General features: G+C 40.1%; 4 protein-coding genes across 8 annotated transcripts; all 4 read right to left on the reverse strand.

Annotated features, from left to right (window-relative positions):
- Positions 1-92: 92 nt before the first annotated feature.
- LOC148185680 (E3 ubiquitin-protein ligase TRIM21-like) lies at positions 93-4,694 on the reverse strand. Of its 2 annotated transcripts, none has more exons than XM_088074099.1 (7): positions 4,534-4,694; positions 2,824-3,401; positions 2,562-2,657; positions 1,946-2,179; positions 1,612-1,759; positions 1,506-1,532; positions 93-1,412 (listed from the first exon to the last, which is right to left on the reverse strand). In XM_088074099.1, exons 2-7 carry the CDS (start codon positions 3,397-3,399, stop codon positions 817-819), a joined length of 1,677 nt encoding a protein of 558 aa, XP_087930225.1. In that variant the 5' UTR covers positions 3,400-3,401; positions 4,534-4,694; the 3' UTR covers positions 93-816. The 2 variants fall into 2 exon arrangements, with proteins under 2 accessions (XP_087930225.1, XP_087930226.1); XM_088074100.1 differs by having other exon boundaries at positions 2,824-3,404; positions 4,534-4,689.
- A 221-nt stretch (positions 4,695-4,915) lies between these two features.
- On the reverse strand, positions 4,916-9,002 carry LOC121961954 (E3 ubiquitin-protein ligase TRIM47-like). The gene is made up of 4 exons (XM_042512083.2): positions 8,866-9,002; positions 7,323-7,957; positions 6,261-6,491; positions 4,916-6,152 (listed from the first exon to the last, which is right to left on the reverse strand). Exons 2-4 carry the CDS (start codon positions 7,896-7,898, stop codon positions 6,126-6,128), a joined length of 834 nt encoding a protein of 277 aa, XP_042368017.2. The 5' UTR covers positions 7,899-7,957; positions 8,866-9,002; the 3' UTR covers positions 4,916-6,125.
- A 105-nt stretch (positions 9,003-9,107) lies between these two features.
- LOC121962357 (E3 ubiquitin-protein ligase TRIM39-like) lies at positions 9,108-14,605 on the reverse strand. Of its 2 annotated transcripts, XM_042512604.2 has the most exons (7): positions 14,448-14,605; positions 13,546-14,134; positions 12,802-12,897; positions 12,479-12,712; positions 11,252-11,399; positions 11,150-11,176; positions 9,108-11,063 (listed from the first exon to the last, which is right to left on the reverse strand). In XM_042512604.2, the coding sequence occupies exons 2-7, from the start codon at positions 14,122-14,124 to the stop codon at positions 10,462-10,464; spliced, it is 1,686 nt and encodes a 561-aa protein (XP_042368538.2). In that variant the 5' UTR covers positions 14,125-14,134; positions 14,448-14,605; the 3' UTR covers positions 9,108-10,461. The 2 variants fall into 2 exon arrangements, with proteins under 2 accessions (XP_042368538.2, XP_087930224.1); XM_088074098.1 differs by having other exon boundaries at positions 13,546-14,605.
- Positions 14,606-14,677: 72 nt separating this feature from the next.
- Positions 14,678-21,646, reverse strand: LOC121962014 (E3 ubiquitin-protein ligase TRIM39-like). Of its 3 annotated transcripts, XR_015775798.1 has the most exons (8): positions 21,532-21,609; positions 18,891-19,884; positions 17,852-17,947; positions 17,525-17,755; positions 17,060-17,207; positions 16,911-16,937; positions 15,699-16,825; positions 14,678-15,563 (listed from the first exon to the last, which is right to left on the reverse strand). XR_015775798.1 is itself a non-coding variant. In XM_088074095.1 (7 exons), exons 2-7 carry the CDS (start codon positions 19,812-19,814, stop codon positions 16,272-16,274), a joined length of 1,980 nt encoding a protein of 659 aa, XP_087930221.1. In that variant the 5' UTR covers positions 19,815-19,816; positions 21,532-21,646; the 3' UTR covers positions 14,678-16,271. The 3 variants fall into 3 exon arrangements, 2 of the variants coding, with proteins under 2 accessions (XP_087930221.1, XP_042368113.2); XM_088074095.1 differs by having other exon boundaries at positions 14,678-16,825; positions 18,891-19,816; positions 21,532-21,646; XM_042512179.2 differs by having other exon boundaries at positions 14,678-16,825.
- Between the last annotated feature and the right edge of the window lie 26 nt (positions 21,647-21,672).

The raw sequence follows: 21,672 nt of genomic DNA on the forward strand, positions 1-21,672 counted from the left end.
ATATGTTGCACAATACAAATCTGTCCAAATGTTTGGTTTAGGCTACAAAAAAAAAAAAAAAATCTATTTTAAAAAGAAAAAAATACAGTTGATTGAAACTGAATTTTTTTATTTACAGTTTGAGATTGAAAAATTATATAATTACAGCAAAGTTTGTGAATAATAAGGCTACATTGTACAGACTACACACACACACACACACTTCATACCCCATAAAATGAAACAAATTCCTTTTTGACCTACATAATAAGTGTACAAACATGCCCAAAAACCTCATACAGATCCTTCATTGTTTGTGAAAAAGTCTAATCAGTATCCATAATCAGTATTCATCAAGTTCTAAAAGGGTTGATTTGGACATTAATTAAAGTATAACAAATACATAAATGTACAAAACTGCGAGCTGTATATTAGCTTTAATGGTGCAGCATTAGATTGAGACTTCACATTTTGGTTCACTAACTATGTAAACCTGTTACAGTTTATAGAGTCAATTTTAACCTTGATCATTGAAAACAGACATTTTTAACAGATGTTGGCAAAATTCTGGTCACATTTTAATCTCAAATCTAAATCAGAACGCTATATAAGATAGATTACACAATGCTTTGTGGTACTGGTTATTTCTCATGAGTGAAATTGACTAAACATGAATTATTATGATGCAGTTTCCCCTTAGCCTTGTTGTAAATGTCTTTAGTATAAGTAGTTGGGCTGCCAAGGGGTGGTGATTATTATTTCCAAATCCATTAAGCCAAAGAGGGCAGGGTTCCCCCTCCACAATCTACCCAACAAAACTTTTTGACTACCCAAATTTCACTCAGCTGAACACAAACTCGCACATTCTTCACAGCATATCACGTCTTGCTCACGATGTGTCACAGCAGAAATAATCAAAGGATCAGAGTTTTTCTCATCTTGCTTTACATGTGGACTGAAGTACGGGAGGAGCTCATCACCGAACGAACACTCAGTGAAAGAGTAGATGTGAGATTCAGCCGTCATGTCGTAGAAGGACACGAGACCTTCCTCGTAGTCCACGAACACACCAACTTTTTTAGGTTTGTCTTTTAGAGAAAGACAAACTGGTGGCACTGTTAAGGCTGCGTACTTATCACCTTCATAATGTACTGTGACCCAGTAACCATTTTTTGTGTTCAGCAAAAGCTTCCCTGTGCGGTTTGCGTCGCCTCTTGCCACACCCAAGTCCCATCCGGTCTTGTCGCTGACGTCCACCTCCCAGTATGACTTCCCAGAGGTCAACCTGTTGAGCCCCAGGATGCTGGCAAACAAATCAAACCTCTCTGGAGTTTCATCTACTTCCTGGTCCTCTCCTCCATCTTTCACTTCCTTCCCATCATCAGAAAGAACGAGGTGTCGGTGCGCTGTGGTTGGATCCAACTTTACATCCACTGTTGATTTAAAAGTCGAAAATGACTAAAAGAAGTCAAAAAAAAGTCTAAAAAAGTTTACATTTCTAAAGATATTGTCAAGAAGAAACGTACCTGTAAACTCTGGAACTCTTTGAAGTTCTGGAAAGTAAAGAAATAGTTTTAGATCAGTTTGGTCATAAAGAGCTTTTGGCATGTACCACCATGATTCAACTTTTACCGATGGCGGTCAGCTTCTCTAGGTCCTGTTGAATTCGTTCCATCATGGCTGTTGTGGTCTTTCTCATGGTGCCAAATGTCAGAGATGTGTCAAACTCCAGGTCTGTGGAGTCTTTAATGCTGTCCAGGTCTTGAAGAGATGGGTAACTCTGGGACAAAATGAGAAAGAAACAGGTGATATACCAACTGACTGATTTAGAGGCAATCGGGTAAAAATCAAAAAAGTCACTCTAGGGTAGTTGAACTGTTGTGCAGCTCTTCAGAAGGTATAAATTTGTTTCATCTGTTACACATAAATCAGCTGAAGTGACTCAAGTGTAGAGATTTCTTCTCACCTGAAGGAAAAGGATGTGATCCTCAAGTGCAGATATATCGTCCAGCTCAGAGATGGCTTTCTCAAGCCTGTTGATCTCTGCTTCCAGCTTTGTATTGATGTGTTTTGCCTCTTTCTCCAGAGCCTCCCTCCTGTCCTTTAGTGGCTTTTGAGCTGCCGCATGAGCCTCCTCTACAATGGCAAGTACAGCTGTGAACACATCATCAATATCCCACCACTCACTCTCCAACTGCTCCTGGAAACAAAGTTCAGGAAAAGGATAAGAGTTAGGCCAAGCATTGTCCTTTTGATCTCCTTTTGTCTGGCTTTTTTCTGAATTGTCCTAAAGCATGTTGGTTGATTTTAACAACATTTGTAGAAAGAAATTAGCTTTCAGTGTGAACAGTCTCTGCAGAAAGATCGGATCCGGGAAAAATTGCAAAACTGAGAATTAAACCCTGTAATGTGAACGTATCAATTACTGCTTCACAAATAATTTGTGTGGGACACTATGAATACTGTACAGTTCTATTAAACTATCACACTGTTGCAAACTCGCTCTGCAAATTTGACAGTCTCGTCTTATTTCCTCTTTAATCCAGGTGTATCCAGGACTGATTTTCTTTCTTCCAGTTTACCTTGCAGATCGTCAGTAATCTATCAATTTCATCCACCCGTGCTTTTCTCTTCTCAATTTTCTCTTGTAACTCTTCCTTTGTATTTTCAAGCTTGGCCTGTTGAAAATAAAAAAAGCAAGTCAATATGCCAACTTGCTCTCATTTGTGCACCGCTTTTTGGTGTATTTGCAAACTATCAATTTGTCCAACATCCAACAATGAATTAAATCAAATATACACTCCTGTAAAGACTTGAATCAATAGACAACGTGTTTTAATTCACCTTCTTCTTGCCCCATTCGTCTTCAGTAGAAACAACTTCCTCCTGATCTTCCTCCATACAGCGTACACAAATGCATCTCTCCTTCTTCCTGCTGTAAAGCTCCAAAGGTCGTCCATGCTTCAGACAGGCCCTCTCATCCAGGTTATCCACTGGTTCCACCAACTTGTGGCCCTTCAACCTTTGAGTCGACGAGTGATTCTCCAGGTGGGTTGAACAATACGAGGCGAGACAGACCAGACATGACTTCTTAGCCTTCAGCTTTCGCTCTACGCAAATGTCACAGGGCACTTCGCCAGGTGCCCCAGTGAACTTCTCATCGTCTTCTACCAGGGTCTTGTTCATCTCTTCAACAATGCTTCTCAGGGTGATGTTCACCTCTGGGATTTTACTCTGATGCTGCTTGCACAGGGGGCAAATCCTGTCATTGCAGTTGAAGCTGCGGTCCAGACATCCCTTACAAAAGGAGTGGCCACAAGCTGTGGTGACAGGATCCACAAACAGATCCATACAGATGGAGCATGTCAGGTGCTTGTCCAGTGGGAGGGTTTCACTGGATGATGATTGAGCGGACGCCATATCTGCTTAAAGAGAGCATCATGAGGTTACTCAATTAGCAATGTTATTTGTCTCTGATTATAATGTTGTTCACCTTTTGGCTTTTCGAAGAACTTTTAAATATTGGCATTTTGTTATACTAGACAGCATATGGTATCAATTGGTACCAGTCATGTTCATACTACTTCATTGTATGTGACCATAGCTTGTGGGGAAGGGTGCTAAAAAATGCTTCAGATTCAGCTTAAATTTCAGGGATGAAAGAAGTGGCATGGAGTACCTCCAACTCCCACCTCAAGATTTCATACTCATACCCAACTACACAGTGCACATCCGATAATTAGTTATTTTAACTGCAAAATAGGAATACATCAGTATGCAATTTATTAACTCATAATAACAGGAATATCAAGCTAGCCTAAATACTTCTTCATAATTCCTAAAATTCAGTCATGGCTTTTGGTTTTGGTGTGCCACCCCAAGAGTTTAAGTGGCTCCATCTGGTCACCCCCATGAAAAGTTTCTGGGGCCACCACTGAATAAATAGCTGCAGTCTGAAAAGATTGTCATTTCATTCCAGCAAGTCAATGATTTCTTCACAAATTGCTGATATTTTTGGATTACAGAACTACTTTTCTGCATATCAGCAACTTCATCCGCATCCAGTTAAACTGGTTCATATTCGGGAGATCTTGCTTGTAGAGACACAAGACGTATCTTTACTATAACGTTTGACGTGTAAACAGTTTTGAAGAAAGACCGAAGAGACAGGACACAGTTTTGCTTGCACAGGTAATAAAAAGCATTATTTTGTGTCTTATTACCTTTTTAAGCCTTGCACAACAAGGAAACAGCGATAAAGTCACCTGTTGTTGTTCTGCTGCAAGGTATTCCCAGGGACACACCCATTGGATAATTCAGCCTTTACTGCGTGTGTGTGTGTTTGTGTTAAATCCCAATAGCAGAAATATTACAAAAGTATCGAGACATAAGGAGACACAATTTCCCATTGTGGTAAATACACTTCCTGAAACACTACAGGTATCAACTGAGGTAAAAGGATTTTAACAGAACCTTAAAGTACTGTCATTTCAGTCATTTCCTTTATAAGAAATGTATGTAAAAAATGTTTTTTGATAAGGAGTGTAATATTACCTTTCAGTGATTGGAATTCTCCGAATCTCTCAGGCGTCTGTCTCCTTCCCTCTCCACTCCCACCTCTTGTGTGTGTGTGTCCTTCCTTTGGGCTGTCCTCCCTGAGTTAAGTTTCATTTCTGTTCAACAGCTCTGCCACTCACTTCCTTTACTGAAAGACACGTGTAGACGTGTAAATGAGCAACCAAATCATCTCTTTGTCTGCTGCAGGGGGTGGTGTATGTTGAGCAAGTTTACACAGATCAAATACTGGACTTGCCAAAAGGTTGTGCCGGGACGCTCACTTAGGTTTTGTATTTACTCTGCATTGCTCAATGTTTGACTGGTAGACTGAAAGTGATCCACAAACATCAAAAATAACTCCAACAAAACAAAGTATTGATTTTTGCTTTTTTTTTTGTTCAAAAATGCGCTTTATTTATTGTTTTGTGTCACATGTATAAATTGTTTCATTTATTTGTCACAAAGGAAAACATAAAAAGACTTAACATTTAAACACTGAAATATTGTTGCAAGCACATAACATCATTAAAAAATCACAACATCCACCCCGGCATAAATTACATTCGTACAATATGTTCTCACTGAGTCCCTGACCACAGCCTGAATCAAGTCGAGGTTTTGAAACCTCTGGATTCAAGCAATTATTGTGGTTTTTGAGGTTTACTGGTTCTGTAAATCTGTACAAATCATCAACAATATTTTACTTGCACAGAAGTGTTGAATGTAATGTTATGCTAAATATTTGAGGTTCTATGGTGAATGAACAATATTCATATATAGTCCCTGTTAAACTTATCGTCCCTTTTAATAGCCCAGTGAGACTACACATTTTGACTGATAAACACCTGTCTCAATTACAGGCCAGGCCTGGTTGTCATGAAGTTCAATTTTGTTGTTAGGTAGCTGCTTAAATTGTACATACAAATGCAAATGTTAAACTTTTGTCAATGTAAGCTACTCACATGGTCATCTTGGTAAAATTCTTTACAAGTCAGTCTTTTAGTTGATTCTACTGAAAACACGAGTACCAAAAAACACAGTACGACCAGCATAGTAAACCAGAGAGATACAAAAAGAGGTTTTAAATAATGATTGTATTTCCCATCTTTGCTGAGCAACAGTTTTGTGCAAAAGGAAATAAAAGCCCATCCTGTCACAGGCTTATACCTTTTTTGTTTAATACAAAAAACAATATGTAAAAATGACAATTCACCTTTATACAAGAGGTCTGTGTCCCAAACTATTTCTTTGCTCTAACTCTCCAAACTCTGCTTGGTAGCCTGGTAATAAATGAAATATAACTTGTTAGTAATTTAGCTTAAGAGCTGTTTATAGGTGAATTTTGTCACAGTTTCCACTTATGCTAAACTAAATGACCAGGCCTCATATTTAATCGACAGATGTGGGGTAGTATCGATCTTGTCATCTAACTCTCCATCAGAAAGTAAGTGGATTTCCACAGGTCAAACTATTACTTTGAAGGAAACACACAATCCAAATAGGTATTCTACTGCAAATAACCATTTCAAAAAACAAAAACTTTGTCCCAGTGCTCTTTAAGGTGAATCCTCAACATGTTTGTCCAATCGTTAAGACGAAGCAGTGTGTAGAAACCTCTGCAGAGACAAAACAGAGATTGCATTAAAGGATCTGTTTAGTTCAGAGTTTAACGTCACACATAATGCTTATTATGTAGTTTGTTAACTTTCGACCATGACGCAGACCTGCAGGAAGTGGAGGTCGTCTTCGGTCTGTGAGAGCTGCTCCAGCTCAGCGTTTCTCCTCCGCAGCTCCAAGATTTCCTCCTCCAGCTGTCTGATGAGCTCTTTATTTTGGGCCCATGTCTCTTTCGGATTTTCTCCACTTAGATCTGCAGAAAGCTTGATTGTATCGACTCTACTCAGTCTCTCTTGAATGGCTTGCTGAATCTTCATCCTTCTCCATTTTAGTTTGACCTGTGGAAAAAAAATGACGTCAACAGAACTGATGTGGCATTTAACAAGCTGCAGAGTAGTTTAAGGAAATAGAAACTAGTCCTCAATGTCATTGCTGCATTGTTCTCTCAGTGTTTAAAGTATTAAGCATGATGTTTTCCCAACCACGCCTTCATCTTTGGCGTCAGTTTGGTTTTATATTCCTTTGACAGCTGATGGAAACAGCTGGTCAGAGATTTTATGACCCTTATGCTCGAAAGTTTCTCTCTGAGTAATTCACTGTGTTTCTTTTTAAAAGATGCTGTGTGATTGTTATTGAATTGAAAACATGTTTCAGTAATTTTCATGCAGTGGTTTTTGCTTTTGTTTCTCACAATTAAGACCAAATGTTCTCTAATAGTTGCAGCTCACTGTCATGAAAGGAATTTAACTTAACTTTATTTTAGTATTTTGGCTAAAATACTAAGCCACTGTAGCACAAATGGAAAATAAAGGCAGCAAACTGGCTGTCTGCAGAGTATACCTAAAGTCTGTCAATATTATCTATTATAAGCCAAAGGTCACAGCAAACCACGTAAAGTTGAAGAAGTACCCGCATAGTCACTGATAGAGCTGATAAATTTCTTCATCCTGCGACTTTAAATGAGTTGCAAAGTCCAACATTTGGGCCAACAACACCACCGTCAATGAAAAGCAGTACATTAATGTTTCTATTGATACACAAAAATAGCCTTTGAATGTCTGTTTTTAAATCTGGACCGCAAGAAGATTAATTGTGCTTTGCGCCACAGCTAATGGGGATCCTAACAAATAAATAATGTTTCCAAGTGTGTTGCTTTTTTTAGACTTAACCTTTTTCTTTGCAGCTTCCTTGTTGATAGAAACAATGCGATGGCCCCTGTGTTCTGTCTGGGCACACATGGCACAGATGAAGGCTCGATCACTCCTGCAAAACCTGTTTAACTGCCTCCCGTGCAGTCTACACACAGAGTCCTCCAGGTTCTTCACCACACTGATCAGGAGATGGCGCCCAAGCTCTTCACTCTGGTAGTGTGGCTCCAGATGAGAGGTGCAATATGAGGCCAGGCACTTCAGGCAGGACTTGATTGCTCTTCGCTTCGCTGGGCAGAAATCACAGACAACCTCTCCGCTTTTTAAAGGCGCAGCTGCTTCCTCAGTCTGGGCAGCAGCATGTAGTGTGTGGTCTGTTTTGAGCTGTGGCCTGGAGGGGAAGAGGGCCTTGCAGAGGGGGCACTGACAGGCCCCATTGATCCTCCAGTATTCGCCAATACAGCTCAGGCAGAAGCAGTGTCCACAGGGGAGGGGGACAGGCCTGGTGAACTCATCCAGACAGATGCAGCACTTAGGAGGCTCTGACATGAGGTCAAAACGTAATGTCTGTGTTTGCATGTGTGCATGTACATGCATGGAAGCAGTGTTAGCATGAATGGATGATGATGTAATCCATTTGTTGTTGAATACAGTATCTGTACAGAAAACAAATCATTAGCATTAGCACTTGTATGAATTACAACATCTCTCAGCAATTTTCTGTACAATGTTAAAATCAGTATGTGATTATTTAACTACCCATATAATGTCAACTAGCCTATGCTTTAACAGCATATTAAAATTAAATTAAATTTGTTTTTTGTTTTTTGAGTGACACCCCAAGATTTTCAGTGGCCCCATTTGGCCACCACTGACATTAACAATGTGGCCTCCAGTTTCTACTATGTGTTGACTTTTGGGTACTTTGGCTTCCTCTTAAACGCCAATCAAAATGAATGTATCACTGTAAATATTCTATTTTTATTAACACAGGAGAGGTGGAGGGCAGATGATACAAAAAATAAACAGAACAATAAATATAGAAAAATGTCATTCTTTATTTCCTGTGTTTCATTTTTGGCCCTGATGCACAGCATATGTTTTGTTTGTCCATTTTTGGTGGGAAAGTACTCCATCGAGGACAAGTCATAACATCTGACAAGCCTTCCAGCTGTACAAATTATTCACAGACTGGCATCCATTCAGAGGAGTGTCGAAAACACTACGTCAGAGCCATGTGGTAATTTCAAAATGTCCACATCTCCTGGCCATTCACAATCAGGACACTGATAACAGTGTCAAGAAAGCCAGTTACTGCTGATTGTCAGAAGTACATACAGTAGAAGTATTGAAAATAAAATACACTTTAGGTTTTTGGATTAAAGTTTTGGCAGTTTGTAAGAGGCTAAAAGTGAATCCGACTCAACTTGCATGAACTATAAACAATGTAAAAATGTTTATTTCAGTCTCGTAAAATGATCAGCGCACAGCTACCACTTCTTTTTATCCATAATCAAGACGTAACTTATAAATACCGGAACATTAAAATATAAAAGTCACATACCTTTCTTGTGCAGCTACCAGCTTGTCTTTCTTAAGGCTCTGACAGTGTTGTGTTGCTCTCTAACCGGTCGGTTCCTTCTCTTTGACTTCACTGCTGGGAAGGAGGGAGTCTCTGTTGGACTCTGTCATTTCCTGGATGCTCTTTAACTTGTGTACACTTGATAAGGGATCACGTTTGAACATAAAAACTCAACTGCAGCTCCAAAGAAGGGCACCAACAACCACCGACAACAGGCATGTTAGTACCTTAATCCACCTTTATTCTAATAAAGAGATTTGATACATGTTCGTAGAACAATATAAGAATGTAAGAAAAAACAACTTGCTGTGTCATGACAGCATTGCAAAATATTTTATAATATACAGTTGATTTTACCTTCACCTGATAAGGAGTCCTTTGCATTAGTTTTAATGACATTGTGAGACCCTCTATAAGACCTAAAGTGTAAAGACTCAACTAAAACAAATTCCCATGAAATTTTGACGGGTGCCTGCTCCTGTAATACTAATACTAATAGAAGTATCTATTAGACCAAGTAGATGTACACATTTACTATATGTAGTAAAAGTATTACAATGTTTCTCAATGTTAAGAGAAATCTAAAAATAATATTGACATCAGCAGTGCAGAGAGACAAAGATGTTTATAAATATTTAGTATGTGTGTCACTGTGTGTGTGTGTGTGTGTGTGTGTGTGTGTGTGTGTGTGTGTGTGTGTGTTTGTCCGTGTGAGAAAGAGAGAACTTAAATCTGTTAACTCTTCTTTGTATTGGAGGACACTTTATAAAGGTGGACAACATGGCAGCTCCCCCAAAGTGTAACTTTTCCATCTCCATCGCCCCCTTGTGTCTGTCTGCAGTACAGGCCATAAAGCCCGCCCCTCCATGTTAGTGAATGGGACACATGGGCCAAACTAAAAACAATACATTTTTCCCAAAGACAGTTTTGGTCACTGAAGGTAGTTCTGCTCACCCTGATGTTTGTTCAAGGGTGTGTGTCTATAAGAAATTTGATTTTAATGAGTTATTCCAGTCTACAAAAAGGGGATTTTCCGCCATGATTGACAGCTGGGACAGCCAGTCTGTGCGCTTGCATTCCATGGAGCTGCTCGGCTGTAAAGCGTGTTGAGTGCGACTCGGCAAGATGGCGTTCTGTAGCCTCATTTGGCCATTTGTTAGCAGTCTTCTTTTTTAAGCGATAAATGCTTTAAAGTTTGAAAGTCGGGTATTTACTGACACATTTTATGTTATAGAAAGAAACATGAAACTCCTCTCTGCTTGTGTTTACCACAGACCTCATTTCAGGCTGCTAACAAAAAAATGAAAACACATTGACTTTGAGAAGATTAACTGATGTGCTAAAATGCTAACCCATTTCCAGATTTTAGGAATTATCACTTGGGCACTCTTGTTAAGCATGTAAGGAATGGAAAAGTTGACAGGCATAGCCACAGTAACCTAAGAGAGGCAGGGCTTAGTGAGTTTCTCATTTTAAATTTGATAATTTTGAAATATTACAGTATTTCATTGCTTTTTTTTGTCACATCATGGATACGTGGTGAGTGTTAGAGGAACTTTTTCGAGTTGGACCGTACATCTACTTCGTACTGTTCTGCTGCTCTTTTGCTCCTTTCAGAGAGCGAATGAGAGAAAGGTAGTATCCTTCATCATGCATAGATCTAATAAGCAAGGGCTCTGATTTTTTGGCCTTGCTGTACAGATAGAAGTACGGGAACAGTTTCTCCGTGAAAGACTCTCGAGTGAAGGAGTGAATGTGCACCTTCCTGTCAACATCATAGAAAGACACTCTGCCTTCATTGTAGTCCAAATACACTCCCACATATCTTGGCCTTGGACACAGGTGAAGGGTTGTGTAGGGTTTACAGTGGACTTCATAATCAAAACCAGTCTTTCCTATGGCGAAGTAACCATTTTCTTTCTTTACAGTGATCTCTCCTTTTCTGGTTACTGACTCCTTGGCAACACCAACATCCCAGTCATTTCTCAGGCCCACTTGGACTTCCCAGTAGTGACGTCCGGAGGTGAAGCCCTTCATCCCTAAAACTATGGAACAGCTGAACCTCTCTGGGTCAGCAGATGATGACGAGGGGTTTGGAGTTTTGTTGCACTTCAACCGTTTCCCAAATTCAGAAACCACAAGGTAGGTACCAGCTGTGGCTGAGTCAAAGGTGACTGACTCTGAGAACAAGAAATTAAAGCTCTTATCTTTGGTAAAATATGTGAATGTAATAAGAAAAGTAGATTCAGTGCATTAATGATCTCACCTTTGTATTGTTTCATCCTGGTCAGTTCTGTAGAAGTAAAAAACACACCTCAGTTACGGGAAACTCATCTTCACAGTTTAAGCAAATGCAGCAGATACTTACCTGTGTCCGTCAGAGTTTTCAGTTCTAATTGCATAGTGTGCACAAGATGAGACATGGCCCTCCTCAGCGTCTGCACGTACAGGTCTGAGTAAACGCTGATCTTAGACCAGTCCTTGGTGTCTGACATGGTGCTCAGAGCCTGCAGAGTCTGAAATGATTCACAAACACATGATCATGAGTGGCACAGGGTTATATTTAATCTCATTTTAAGCCAATCATCTGCACCCGAGCAGACACTTTGTTTTAGTCATTTGTCTCGACACATGCATAATGCAGCATCAAGACTGGAAACTGGAGGAACCGGTTTAAAGCTCAGATAAAATAAGATTAAATAAACAGGATATCATGTGTAATTAGTGATCTTTAAAGGTGCTCATAGGTGGACTTTGTTACCATTTGAGAGCGTCAGTTTTGTGCTAAATTAAGATAACCTGCTGCTGGCTGCAGCTTCAAACAGACACGAGAGTGTTGGAATTGATCTGGATGTGTGTGTTTTTAGCCGTTGTCCCTTTCCCCTCTGCAGATCTGCTCAGGTGTGCTGCATCAGCTAATGAGATGCCCTGCACCTGGCAGAGCTTTAAAAGGCCCTCTGACTGCAGCAGAGCAGAGATGCTGCTGGTGTGGAGACAGCTTGTCTTGCTGCCTTGTTGTCTGACTTTTTTTGTTGTCTTGTTTGCTTGTTTTTGTTAAAAATTCTACAGATTTGTTTTAAAGGTGTTTTATGTGATTATTTTGAGTCAGTAGCCTGTTGGGAGCTCCCATAGGCTTTGCATACCCTGCAAAATGATACTCACATTAACATGCTCTGATCGGGAGGAGACCACAGGAATGGCCAAAAAAAGCAAAACAACCACAAAGAGACAGAAAATGGCCTCCAAGACACACAAAACAACCAAAAATGCACAATATAACCCCCAAAAGACACAAAAACGCTCCAAAAGAAACCCCTAAGACACAAAAAACAGCTAAAAAAAGACACAAGTTACCTTAAAGAGACAGAAAAAGGTGCATGAAAACTAAAAAGAGATGCAAAGCCGTCATAAATGTTGGGAGAGGTGGGGGGGCATTTTGCATGTCTGTGCCCAGGGGCTCACTGTCTTATTATCCGTCTATGGTCTATCCTTGTATCTCTCCCATAAAATTGTATCTTAAAGTTGCATCAATTAAGGAGCGAAAAGATGCAAAATTAGGGAAACAAGGCGGCAAATAATGCTAGCACTGACTGACCTGCAGAAGCTGAAGGTAATCGTCACTTTTTGAAAGCTCCTCCAGCTCAGAGTGCTTCCTCTGCAGCTGGGCCACCTCCTCCTGCAGCTCTTCAATCATCGCTTTGTCTTTCTCTTGGGATTTTTGGAGCTTATTCTCAATGTTTAATTTCACCTTAGATTGCGCCACTTGTATGTGATTCATCAGAGTGTTGAAGAGCTTATCACCGTCTGCAATCTCTTTATTTGCTTTTTCCTATAAAAAAATAAGTAAAAATTGTGATATCAGCACAGATTTACAGGTATTTATCAGTCTACATGTGCAGAAATGTTTGAGGTACTCACTTTGCTCATTTCAGAGCAGTCTGTGAATTCCTTTATCTTTTCCATTCGGTCATCAATCATCAGTTTGATCTTTGCCATCTTGGACTCAATGTTTTCCTAAAAAAAAATGGCATTGAGCCAATCAGTTCTGCAGTTAACCATTTGGAACCTGAGCAAATTGGCTTGATTTCTTAAACATGTGAAAAAGGCAATAAGTAAGGAAAGAAGAAATGTATAAGAAAATAACCTAAAAAAAAGAGAGAGAGAGAGAGAGAGAGAGAGAGAGAAAAGGTAAATAAATGAAATGGATAATAAAATAAGAATAAAGAAAAGAAAGAGAAAGTAGAAAAAAGCAAACAAGGCTTATTAAAAGTGCTTAAAATAAGAAAAAGCAAAAAGACAATAAAAAGAAATGACCTTCAAAAAATACCTAAATATATGTTTATGATAATAAGCTACAAATAAAGTTTTTCCCTAGCTTTGTTCCTTTTTTTGCTAGACATTTTCCCCTTGCTTTTTCCTTTTTCCCCTGGACCTTTTTCCTCAGGCTTTATTAAAATAATTGTGTTAATCTACAAATTTCTTGCAATTTGAGAAGCATTTCTTAAAGTGTTTTTGAAAGAAATCACACCAATTTTCTCAGGGCATAAAGGTTTCATTACTTGTGAAAGGTGTCTGAAAGCAGCACAGGAAATGTGACAATTTTCCAAGATTTAAAGGATTAAGGCTTACTTTACTCTCTGAGGTATTCAACAAAACACTCACTCTCTGCTGAGCCCCTTCTTCTTCAACCGGCACCGTCTCATGGTTTTTGTGGTCGGTCTCGCTGCACAGCAGACAGATGCACACCTGCTCATCCCTGCAGAACAGCTCGAGGATCCTCTCATGCTTCTCACACATCCTCTCCTCCAGGTTCTCCACCGGGTCCACCAGCTTGTGTCTCATCAGGGAGGGAACTCTCTGGTGAGGCTCCAGGTGGGCTTCACAGTACGACGTCAGACACACCAGGCAGGATTTGAGGGCCTTGAATTTTATCTCTGCACACACATCACACTTCACCTGCCACGGTGCATCAGCGATTTCAGGTGTTTCGACTCTCCTCTTTTTAATTTGGGCTGATATTTCCTCGATGACCGCGTTTGTGGAGATCTCAGGCCTCATGTGGAATCTTTTATGACACACCGGGCAGCTGCATAATTCACTCTGGTCCCAGTGCTCGCTGAGGCAAGTCTTGCAAAAGTTGTGACCACAAGGTGTGGTGACCGGGTCGCTGAAGACTTTCAGACAGATTGGACACTGGAAATGATCCTCCGTCATTGAAGCAAGAACACCGAATGATGACATTATGGAATCTCTGTGGGAGAAAAATCAGATTTTTATGCTTTGCGTTTTTTCTTTAGGGCTGTATACATCATATGTAACATGACATAACACCATATGTTTGTCATGCACTGAATACAGACATGCAAACTCCAAAAAAAGAACCAAAAGGTTGGATAAATTCTTGAAATCAAGTCTATTTTTAGGTTGTTTAGAATGCAAATCCTGGCCCGCCCGATGACTCATATGCACATGAATCAACTTCCACATCTTAATTCTGAATCACATTCGTACATTCTGTATTTTTAAACCAAAAACAATAATAAAAAACAGTAAAAATGACTCACTGGACTCTCCGTAGTTGTTTTGTACCTTTTCAGAGGCTGAAACTGGCTCTCACAAGCAAGACCTTACACAGCAATTATGGCACCACAAACAATTCAACACTCATCATCTCAAGACAAGTCTTACAAAAGCAGAGGCAGCTCCAGTAACTGTAGTGGGGGTGGTCAAGTGACGTAAAATTACTGAAATGAAACTTATTTTTCAAACGTCCATGAAGCCAGAGACAATGATCTTTGGGTAAATTTGAACATTTATTGTCACAAACATTTCTCTTCAGCATACAGCCTTTGCAGCATCAGTCACACTCAATTAAAAATCAGCATGCAATAATGACATCAGTGATTTAGGAACTATACCTGTTGGTATTTTAAAACGGCATGCATTTAGTGGAATATTTAAGGAACTATGCTTGTTCACTTTCTTGTTAATTGTTATATGAGAGAAGATCAAAACCACTGTTATTTCTGTGATGTGAATATGGAAAGCATAGCATAAAGACTGGAAACAGGGAAAACAGCTAGCCTGGCTCTGCCCATGTAAATCCGCCACCAGCAATTCTAAAATTCACCAATTGACCAAGCAGCAACATCTGGGGCTGATAAAAGAAGCCAGTGTGGAACTGCAATGGGAAAAACTGCAGTTCCTCTAATGGCCACTTGAGGCTGGCTCCAGAAATAAGTCAATCCCCCATACCCCATGTTAAAATGGCAAACTTTACAGCAGAAATAAACATGTGTACGGACAGATACAAAAACAGTTTGGGTTTCTACAGCTAATTTCATGTCTACATTTCACTCATTGTCCAACAAATGAGGTTGTGTGACATTAAGAAAAAAAAGCTAGAATTTAAATAATGGCGAGAGAGTTGACCTTTGACTTATTAGATATAAAATGCCAGAACTTCATCATTATATTATTTTTGACATCAGTGTAAAATTCATAATTAGCATATGAATTATTGAACTTTGGCAAAATAAAGTGACCTTGATCTTTGACCACCAAAATTCAATCAGATCATTAATAAGTCCAAGTTGATGTTTGTGCCAAATTTGAGGGAACTCCCTCAAGGCTTTTTTAAGATTGCGTTCATGAGAATAGAGACACAAGCCTAAAGTGACCTTGACCTTCAACCACCATGTTCTAATCAGTTTATTGAGTTTAAGTTGACATTAGTGCCAAATTTGAAGAGATTTAAACATGGCCTTCTTGAGATTTTGTTCATCAAAATGAGATGGATGCAGGATTACAGTGACCTTGACCTTTAACCACCATGTTTTAATCAGTTTATTGTTAAGTCCAAGTGGACTTTTGAGCCAAATTTGAAGAAATTCTGACATGGCGTAAAATACCGCTTTCATCATGATGGGAGGGGTGGATGAACAACCCAAAAACATTATGCCTCTAGCGACGGCTATACGGGGTACTGAATACACAGGACAAAACGCAGTGGCTCTTTTGACACCGTCCACAACATTTGACAATTGAAGCACAAACATAACTTTTCTAATGTGTAAGAAAACAGAACTGAACTAAAACTTCTTGGTGGAAACAAGGCTTAACCCTCGGAAATATAATGAATGTGTATATTTCCCAAAATGTTCAACTATCCTTTTAAGGCTTGGTAGAACTTCCATGAGCTGACATAGATTGGTATGGTGAATAGTTAATATATTTGTTGAGCTAAACTATACATTTAATAAATATACACAAAACAAAAATATACAGGGTTTCATCGAAACAGGTTCAACTACAACAAAATACAGTCAGTATTCATTTTCATTGTTTTGTCATGTCATGTTCATTTGTTTTATCGTCAAACTTTGTCCTTAGCTTTGTTTGATCAGGCTTTTCTCGTTCACAGGGCAGATCACGAGGGTGTCAGAAGCTTTGTCGCAGCAGTACAGGTAGAAAAAGGGCAAGATCTTCTCTGTGAACTTATCTCTGAAGGTGTAAATATGGGTCCAAGCCTTCACGTCATAGAAGGACACTTGCCCTTCCTCGTAATCCACGTACACACCCACTCGCTTGGGCTTGGGGTTGAGGGCAAGCGGTGTTGGCGGGGATGTTGACACGCGGTACCCATGGTCTTTCTTCATGGCCAGAGCCCAGTAGCCCTGGGTAGTGCTTACAGAGATCCTGCCCTTTCTGTTAACAGAGGACCTGGCCACACCCATGTACCAGTCATCTTTGTCCCCCACTTGGACCTCCCAGTAATGTCTCCCTGAGGTGAAGCCCTCACGGCCCAAGACGATGACCACTGTGTCGAAACGCTCAGGGTGGTCTGGGAGGTCTTGCCATGCGCCCAGGTGTCTCACCTGATGTCTATCCTGAGAGAGCTGTAACCACGGGTTGGCCGTGTCGGGGTCCAAGGTGACGTCCACTGCGGAAACACCAGACGTAAAGAAGGGTTTATTTAGTTGCTACGAGATGATGAAAAAAATCAAAGCAAATGAATAAAAGTTTACCTGTATATTTCAGAATCTTCTTGATCTCTGTTGAAAGCAAAATATTCTTTTAAGAAACACTGAATCCACCTTATTCTGGTGATGAGCTCAACTTAAAATCAAAATAGACACATGTTATAAAAGGACTGGACTGTTACAGGAAATCCTACCACTTTCTGCCAGTTTGCTGATCATTTCATTTAACGTTGCCTCCAGTTTGGACACGGATCTTCTGATCATGCCCACGCACATGTCTGTGGGAACACTGGTCTCAGACCAGTCTTTGACAGGAGGAGGAGTGATAAGGGCCGGGAAGCTCTACAGAGAGATGGAGCAAAAGACTACAGTTCAGAGCAGGAAGGGGGCACTGTTGTTACAGCACAATGCAGATGATGGAAAACAAGAGGGCAGAATAAAGGTCAATTGACCTTGATAAAACCATTTAAAAGACAGTGGAGGAAGAAAAACAAACAAAAATTAGTTTTCAATAAAAAACAAAAGAAATTATTGTCTTAATGGAATCACTTGCAAGAAATGTTAAACCCCCCCAGCATGAAACGTTTGAAACATCTCAATCATGAACTGAAACTGAGACCCAATCCCCGACTTTGCTCAACAAAACAAAATATTCTCACCTTTAAGAAGTGAATGTGGTCGGTCCGAGCCACGTTTTCCAAGTCTGTGTTCCTCCTCTTGAGCTCAGCGATTTCCTGCTCCAGTTCAGCGATGAGGCCTTCAGCCCACCTCTCCGTGTGCCTCTGCTTCTCCTCTATGGCCAAAACCAACTCGCTCTGAGTCTTCTGGATGGAGCGCACCAGCTCTGAGAAGACCTGCACGCTCTCTTCCACCTCTCGCTGAGCACTCGCCTAAAAATACAGACAAATCTACGTTGAATAGGGATCTTTGTGTGAATGTATTTACGATTGCACCAGAAAACTTTGTGACAACAGTTCGTCACTCACTTTGTTTCGCTCCACGGAGTGTTTGATCTCCTCCACCTTCTTCACTCTGTCCTGGATCATCTGCTGGACGTCAATTTCTGTCCTCTTCAGCTGCGCCTGCACAACATCATTTCACACAAACAAAACTGATGACAGACATACAAATAATATCCATATCTATATCTTTACCATTGTAATTGTTGTCCTGGTTGAAGATACAAAAAAAACATGTAATTGCCCATAAAGCTTGGATTAAAACCTAAAACTTGTTGCGTGGAGTCATTAAACAAAAGCCTGATGCAATTAAAAGTTTAATCTTTCATTGACAACAATGATGTCACCATTACATCGGCACTGTTTACACGTGGTATTAACAAGCTTCTTGAGTAATTGTGTTGTTTTTAAGTGCTGAAAAAAGCACACATTACAAGTGCATCAAATAGCTATTTGGATAACCTATAACATGCCAAAGAATAGAAATGAACTCTATATTGTTTTAATTTTGCTGGTCATGACTCTGCAAACTTACAGTTCTTCATGGGAATTGCTCTTCTTCTTCCACAGAGGCCTTCTGCCTCTGGCCGATTCAAAACAAAAACGCAAAAGTCTTTGCAAATGGAAATTTACCAAGTGTTGAGCTGCAAGATTAAATCATTTTATGGCAATCATTTTAAGTGGAGTGATAAATAGTTGTCATGGCCTACTAAAGTTTCTAATGCACTTGTTCTATGAGTAATTTGATATTGAAGAAATAGAGCTTTTTTGGCTTCATGCACATCAGGGCACTGCAACCAATGTTGTATCCAAGTCTCTAAATACATCCATGATGTGAACAGATTTAGAGCCGTCCACTTGTAATTGGATAACCCAAGACAGGTTACTACCAGGTGTAAACAGAGCCATTGTGGTTAAATATTCACTCATAGCATGACACATTGACTTGCGTTTTGCCTTCTTCTGTTTTTGAAAGAAATCAGATTTGGTCAGGTTTCAAAGGGTTAAAGCTGCTCCAATAACAAATATTCATCGAACTAAAACTTTGATTTGTGACCCGTCTGACCTTTTTCTCTGTCCACTCTCTCTCCACGGGGACAGTGTAGTGCGCCCTGTGGTCCGTCTCGGTGCACAGCACGCACACACAGGTCTGATCCTTCTTACAGAACAGCTCCAGGAGCCTCTCGTGCTTCGGACACATCCTGTCCTCCATGTTGGCGACGGGCTCCATCAGCTTGTGCTTAGTGAACCTGGCGGAGTGAGACTTCAGGTGCTCCTCGCAGTAGGACGTTAGACACACAAGGCAGGACTTGACTGCTTTTGGTCTGCCGTCCCCGAGACAGACATCACAGAGGACTTCCTCCCACAGAAGAGGTGGGAGTGAAGAAGACGGGGGAGGTGAGGTTTGAGGAGGTGGAGAAGCGGGGATTTGAGGTGAGGGTGGGGGTGATGATTGGGGCAAAGGTGGCGGTGGAGGCCCCTGAGCTGTGGCTTGAGGGGAGCGCGGAGGAGAGGTTCTGGGTGGTGGAACAGGAGGGATGAGCGGTGGTAACTCTTCTCGTAGCTGCTTTTTCTCTTCTTTCTTCTTCCTCTCCTCCCCTTGCTTTTGCGTCAGCTCCTCCAGCACCTGCTCCATCTGATCCTTCGCCAAAAGCCTCTCCTCATCATCTTTCTTCCGTCTTTCCATCGTCCACTTCTTGTCTTCCTCTTCTGCCTCCTCTTTACTCAACTTTTCCTCCAAACTCCTAACTCTGATCTCCTTAAACTGCTCCGCAATCTCCCTGAGGACCGTATTAATGCTAATATCAGGCCTTTTATAGAAAGACTTCTTACACATAGGACACTGGTACAAAGGGCTGGTTTTCCAGTATCCCAAGATGCAACTCTGGCAGAAGTTGTGTCCGCAAGGGATGGAGACGGGGTTGGTGAAGACGTCCAGACAGATGGAGCAGTGCACCTGCTCTTCGGAAAGGTTCCCAGTAGAGGCCATTCCTGCACGGCGGAGAGGCAGGGTCATTTTCAGCACAAGCAACCGGGCTCTGAGCGGGGCATCGAACCTGCTGTGATATTGAGGTCGCTCGGGTTAGATGGCGTGACTTTATTTCGGGGTCATTTTCATGCAAATTTACTAAGCAAAGCATTACAGGACTCATTTATCATTACAAGTTTAAACCAAAAAATGTTCTGTAAATTCAAGGTTGTATCCCATAAGATTGAATTTTAAAAAGTTTCAATTTTTTGTAATAAATGAGCCCCTGTGAGTCTTGGGGGACTATTGTTTATTTTTTTATTTACTTTGAGCCTTGAGCCTTACCAATACCAGATTTCTGAGGTAGATCCAGATCAATGTTTAAGAACTGACCTCCAATTTTCAAAAATTTGTACAGTTAGTAAAAAAGTTACAAGACAAAAAAAGAAAAGAAAAAGAAAAGCTGCTGAAAATAACAAAAGTTTGCACTATATATGTTTTTTTCTGTAAAATAATTTCAAATATAAAATTCATTATTCTCATTATAAAAATAGCGCTTTGGACATTTTCCCTATTTTGTTTTAAAGTAAATGTTTTGGAATTTGTGTGACATTTCTTGTCAAGTTGGTCACCGCCTTTTTTTCACTATGTTAAGAAATCAAGTTAATTTGCTCTTTTTTTAAAGGGTCATATGGCTCGTAAAAGACGTCTTAACGCAGCACAAGAAAACTGCTGTTGATTAAGGTTTCAATAGGTTAATATAACATAAGCGAACATTTCTAACAAGGAGTACTCAAATATAGAGCAAGTTAAACTGGGGGGGTATTTTATAGTTCAAAAATTGAACTTGTGAGTGCCCTCTGATGGACAAACTGTGTAACAGCAACATTGTTGCCAAACATATTTTTGGCATTTACTGCAAATATCTACTTATCAGCCGACAATTAAGCCACTGCCAATTTGCTAATCATTTTGGCAACTGAAGTTTGAATTTTCAGCTACAAAATTTTTGCTTTTTGGAAAAGACATTTGTGCCTTTACATTAAAGGTCCAGTGTGTAGGAATTAGGGTGTATATTGACATAAATGGAATATAATATAATAGGTATGCTTTCTTTAGGGTATGAATACCTGAAAATAAAAAAAATATATTTTTGTTACCTTAAAATGAGCAGTTTCTGAGCAGGTCCTTGTCTACGGAGTCCGTCTCTACCAATACCTTTATCTGCTGATAAAATTAACTACTACAAATGTGTTGTTTAAGACATTTTATATTGCTGATTTGTGTCTTTACTTGAACTTCAAGCTAAATATATCGGGCAGGATTAATTAGTTTAAAGGCAGCATGAGTTTGACTTTTAACACATGCAGCTCTCTGTTTGAGGCCTGGTTATTCATGGCAGACCAGATTAACATCTTTCCAAAAATATTACTCTAGCAACTGACCTGTCTTGCAACTCTTCTCTTCTCTAAACAATAATCTTGATTATTTTGACATGGAAACACCTCAAACCTCAAAAAAATACAAACTTATTGAACAATTGAAGTCGTTTGAAATCTTGTACTGCGACAGAAAAAAAAAATCAGGTCGCAGCTCTTGAGCAGCCAAATAGTAATAAAATATATATAAACAACACTCCCCTAAGAGACCTACTGGTGCACAGAGAAGCAGATGTGACAGTATAGAAATGAAAACGCAGGACAGGACGAGGAGACGACAAAAAAGCAGGGACACTCACCAGAGAGCAGCTGCCTCAAGGCTCCGCTGTACACTGACACATGAGACAGGCTGTAACCACTGCCACCTCCAACACACACACACACACACACACACACACACACACACACACACACACACACACACACACACACACACACAC

Source organism: Plectropomus leopardus, chromosome 23 (genome assembly GCF_026936395.1).
Source record: "Plectropomus leopardus strain MGB_pleo_1.0 chromosome 23, ASM2693639v1, whole genome shotgun sequence".
In the NCBI taxonomy this organism is placed as follows: domain Eukaryota; kingdom Metazoa; phylum Chordata; class Actinopteri; order Perciformes; family Serranidae; genus Plectropomus; species Plectropomus leopardus.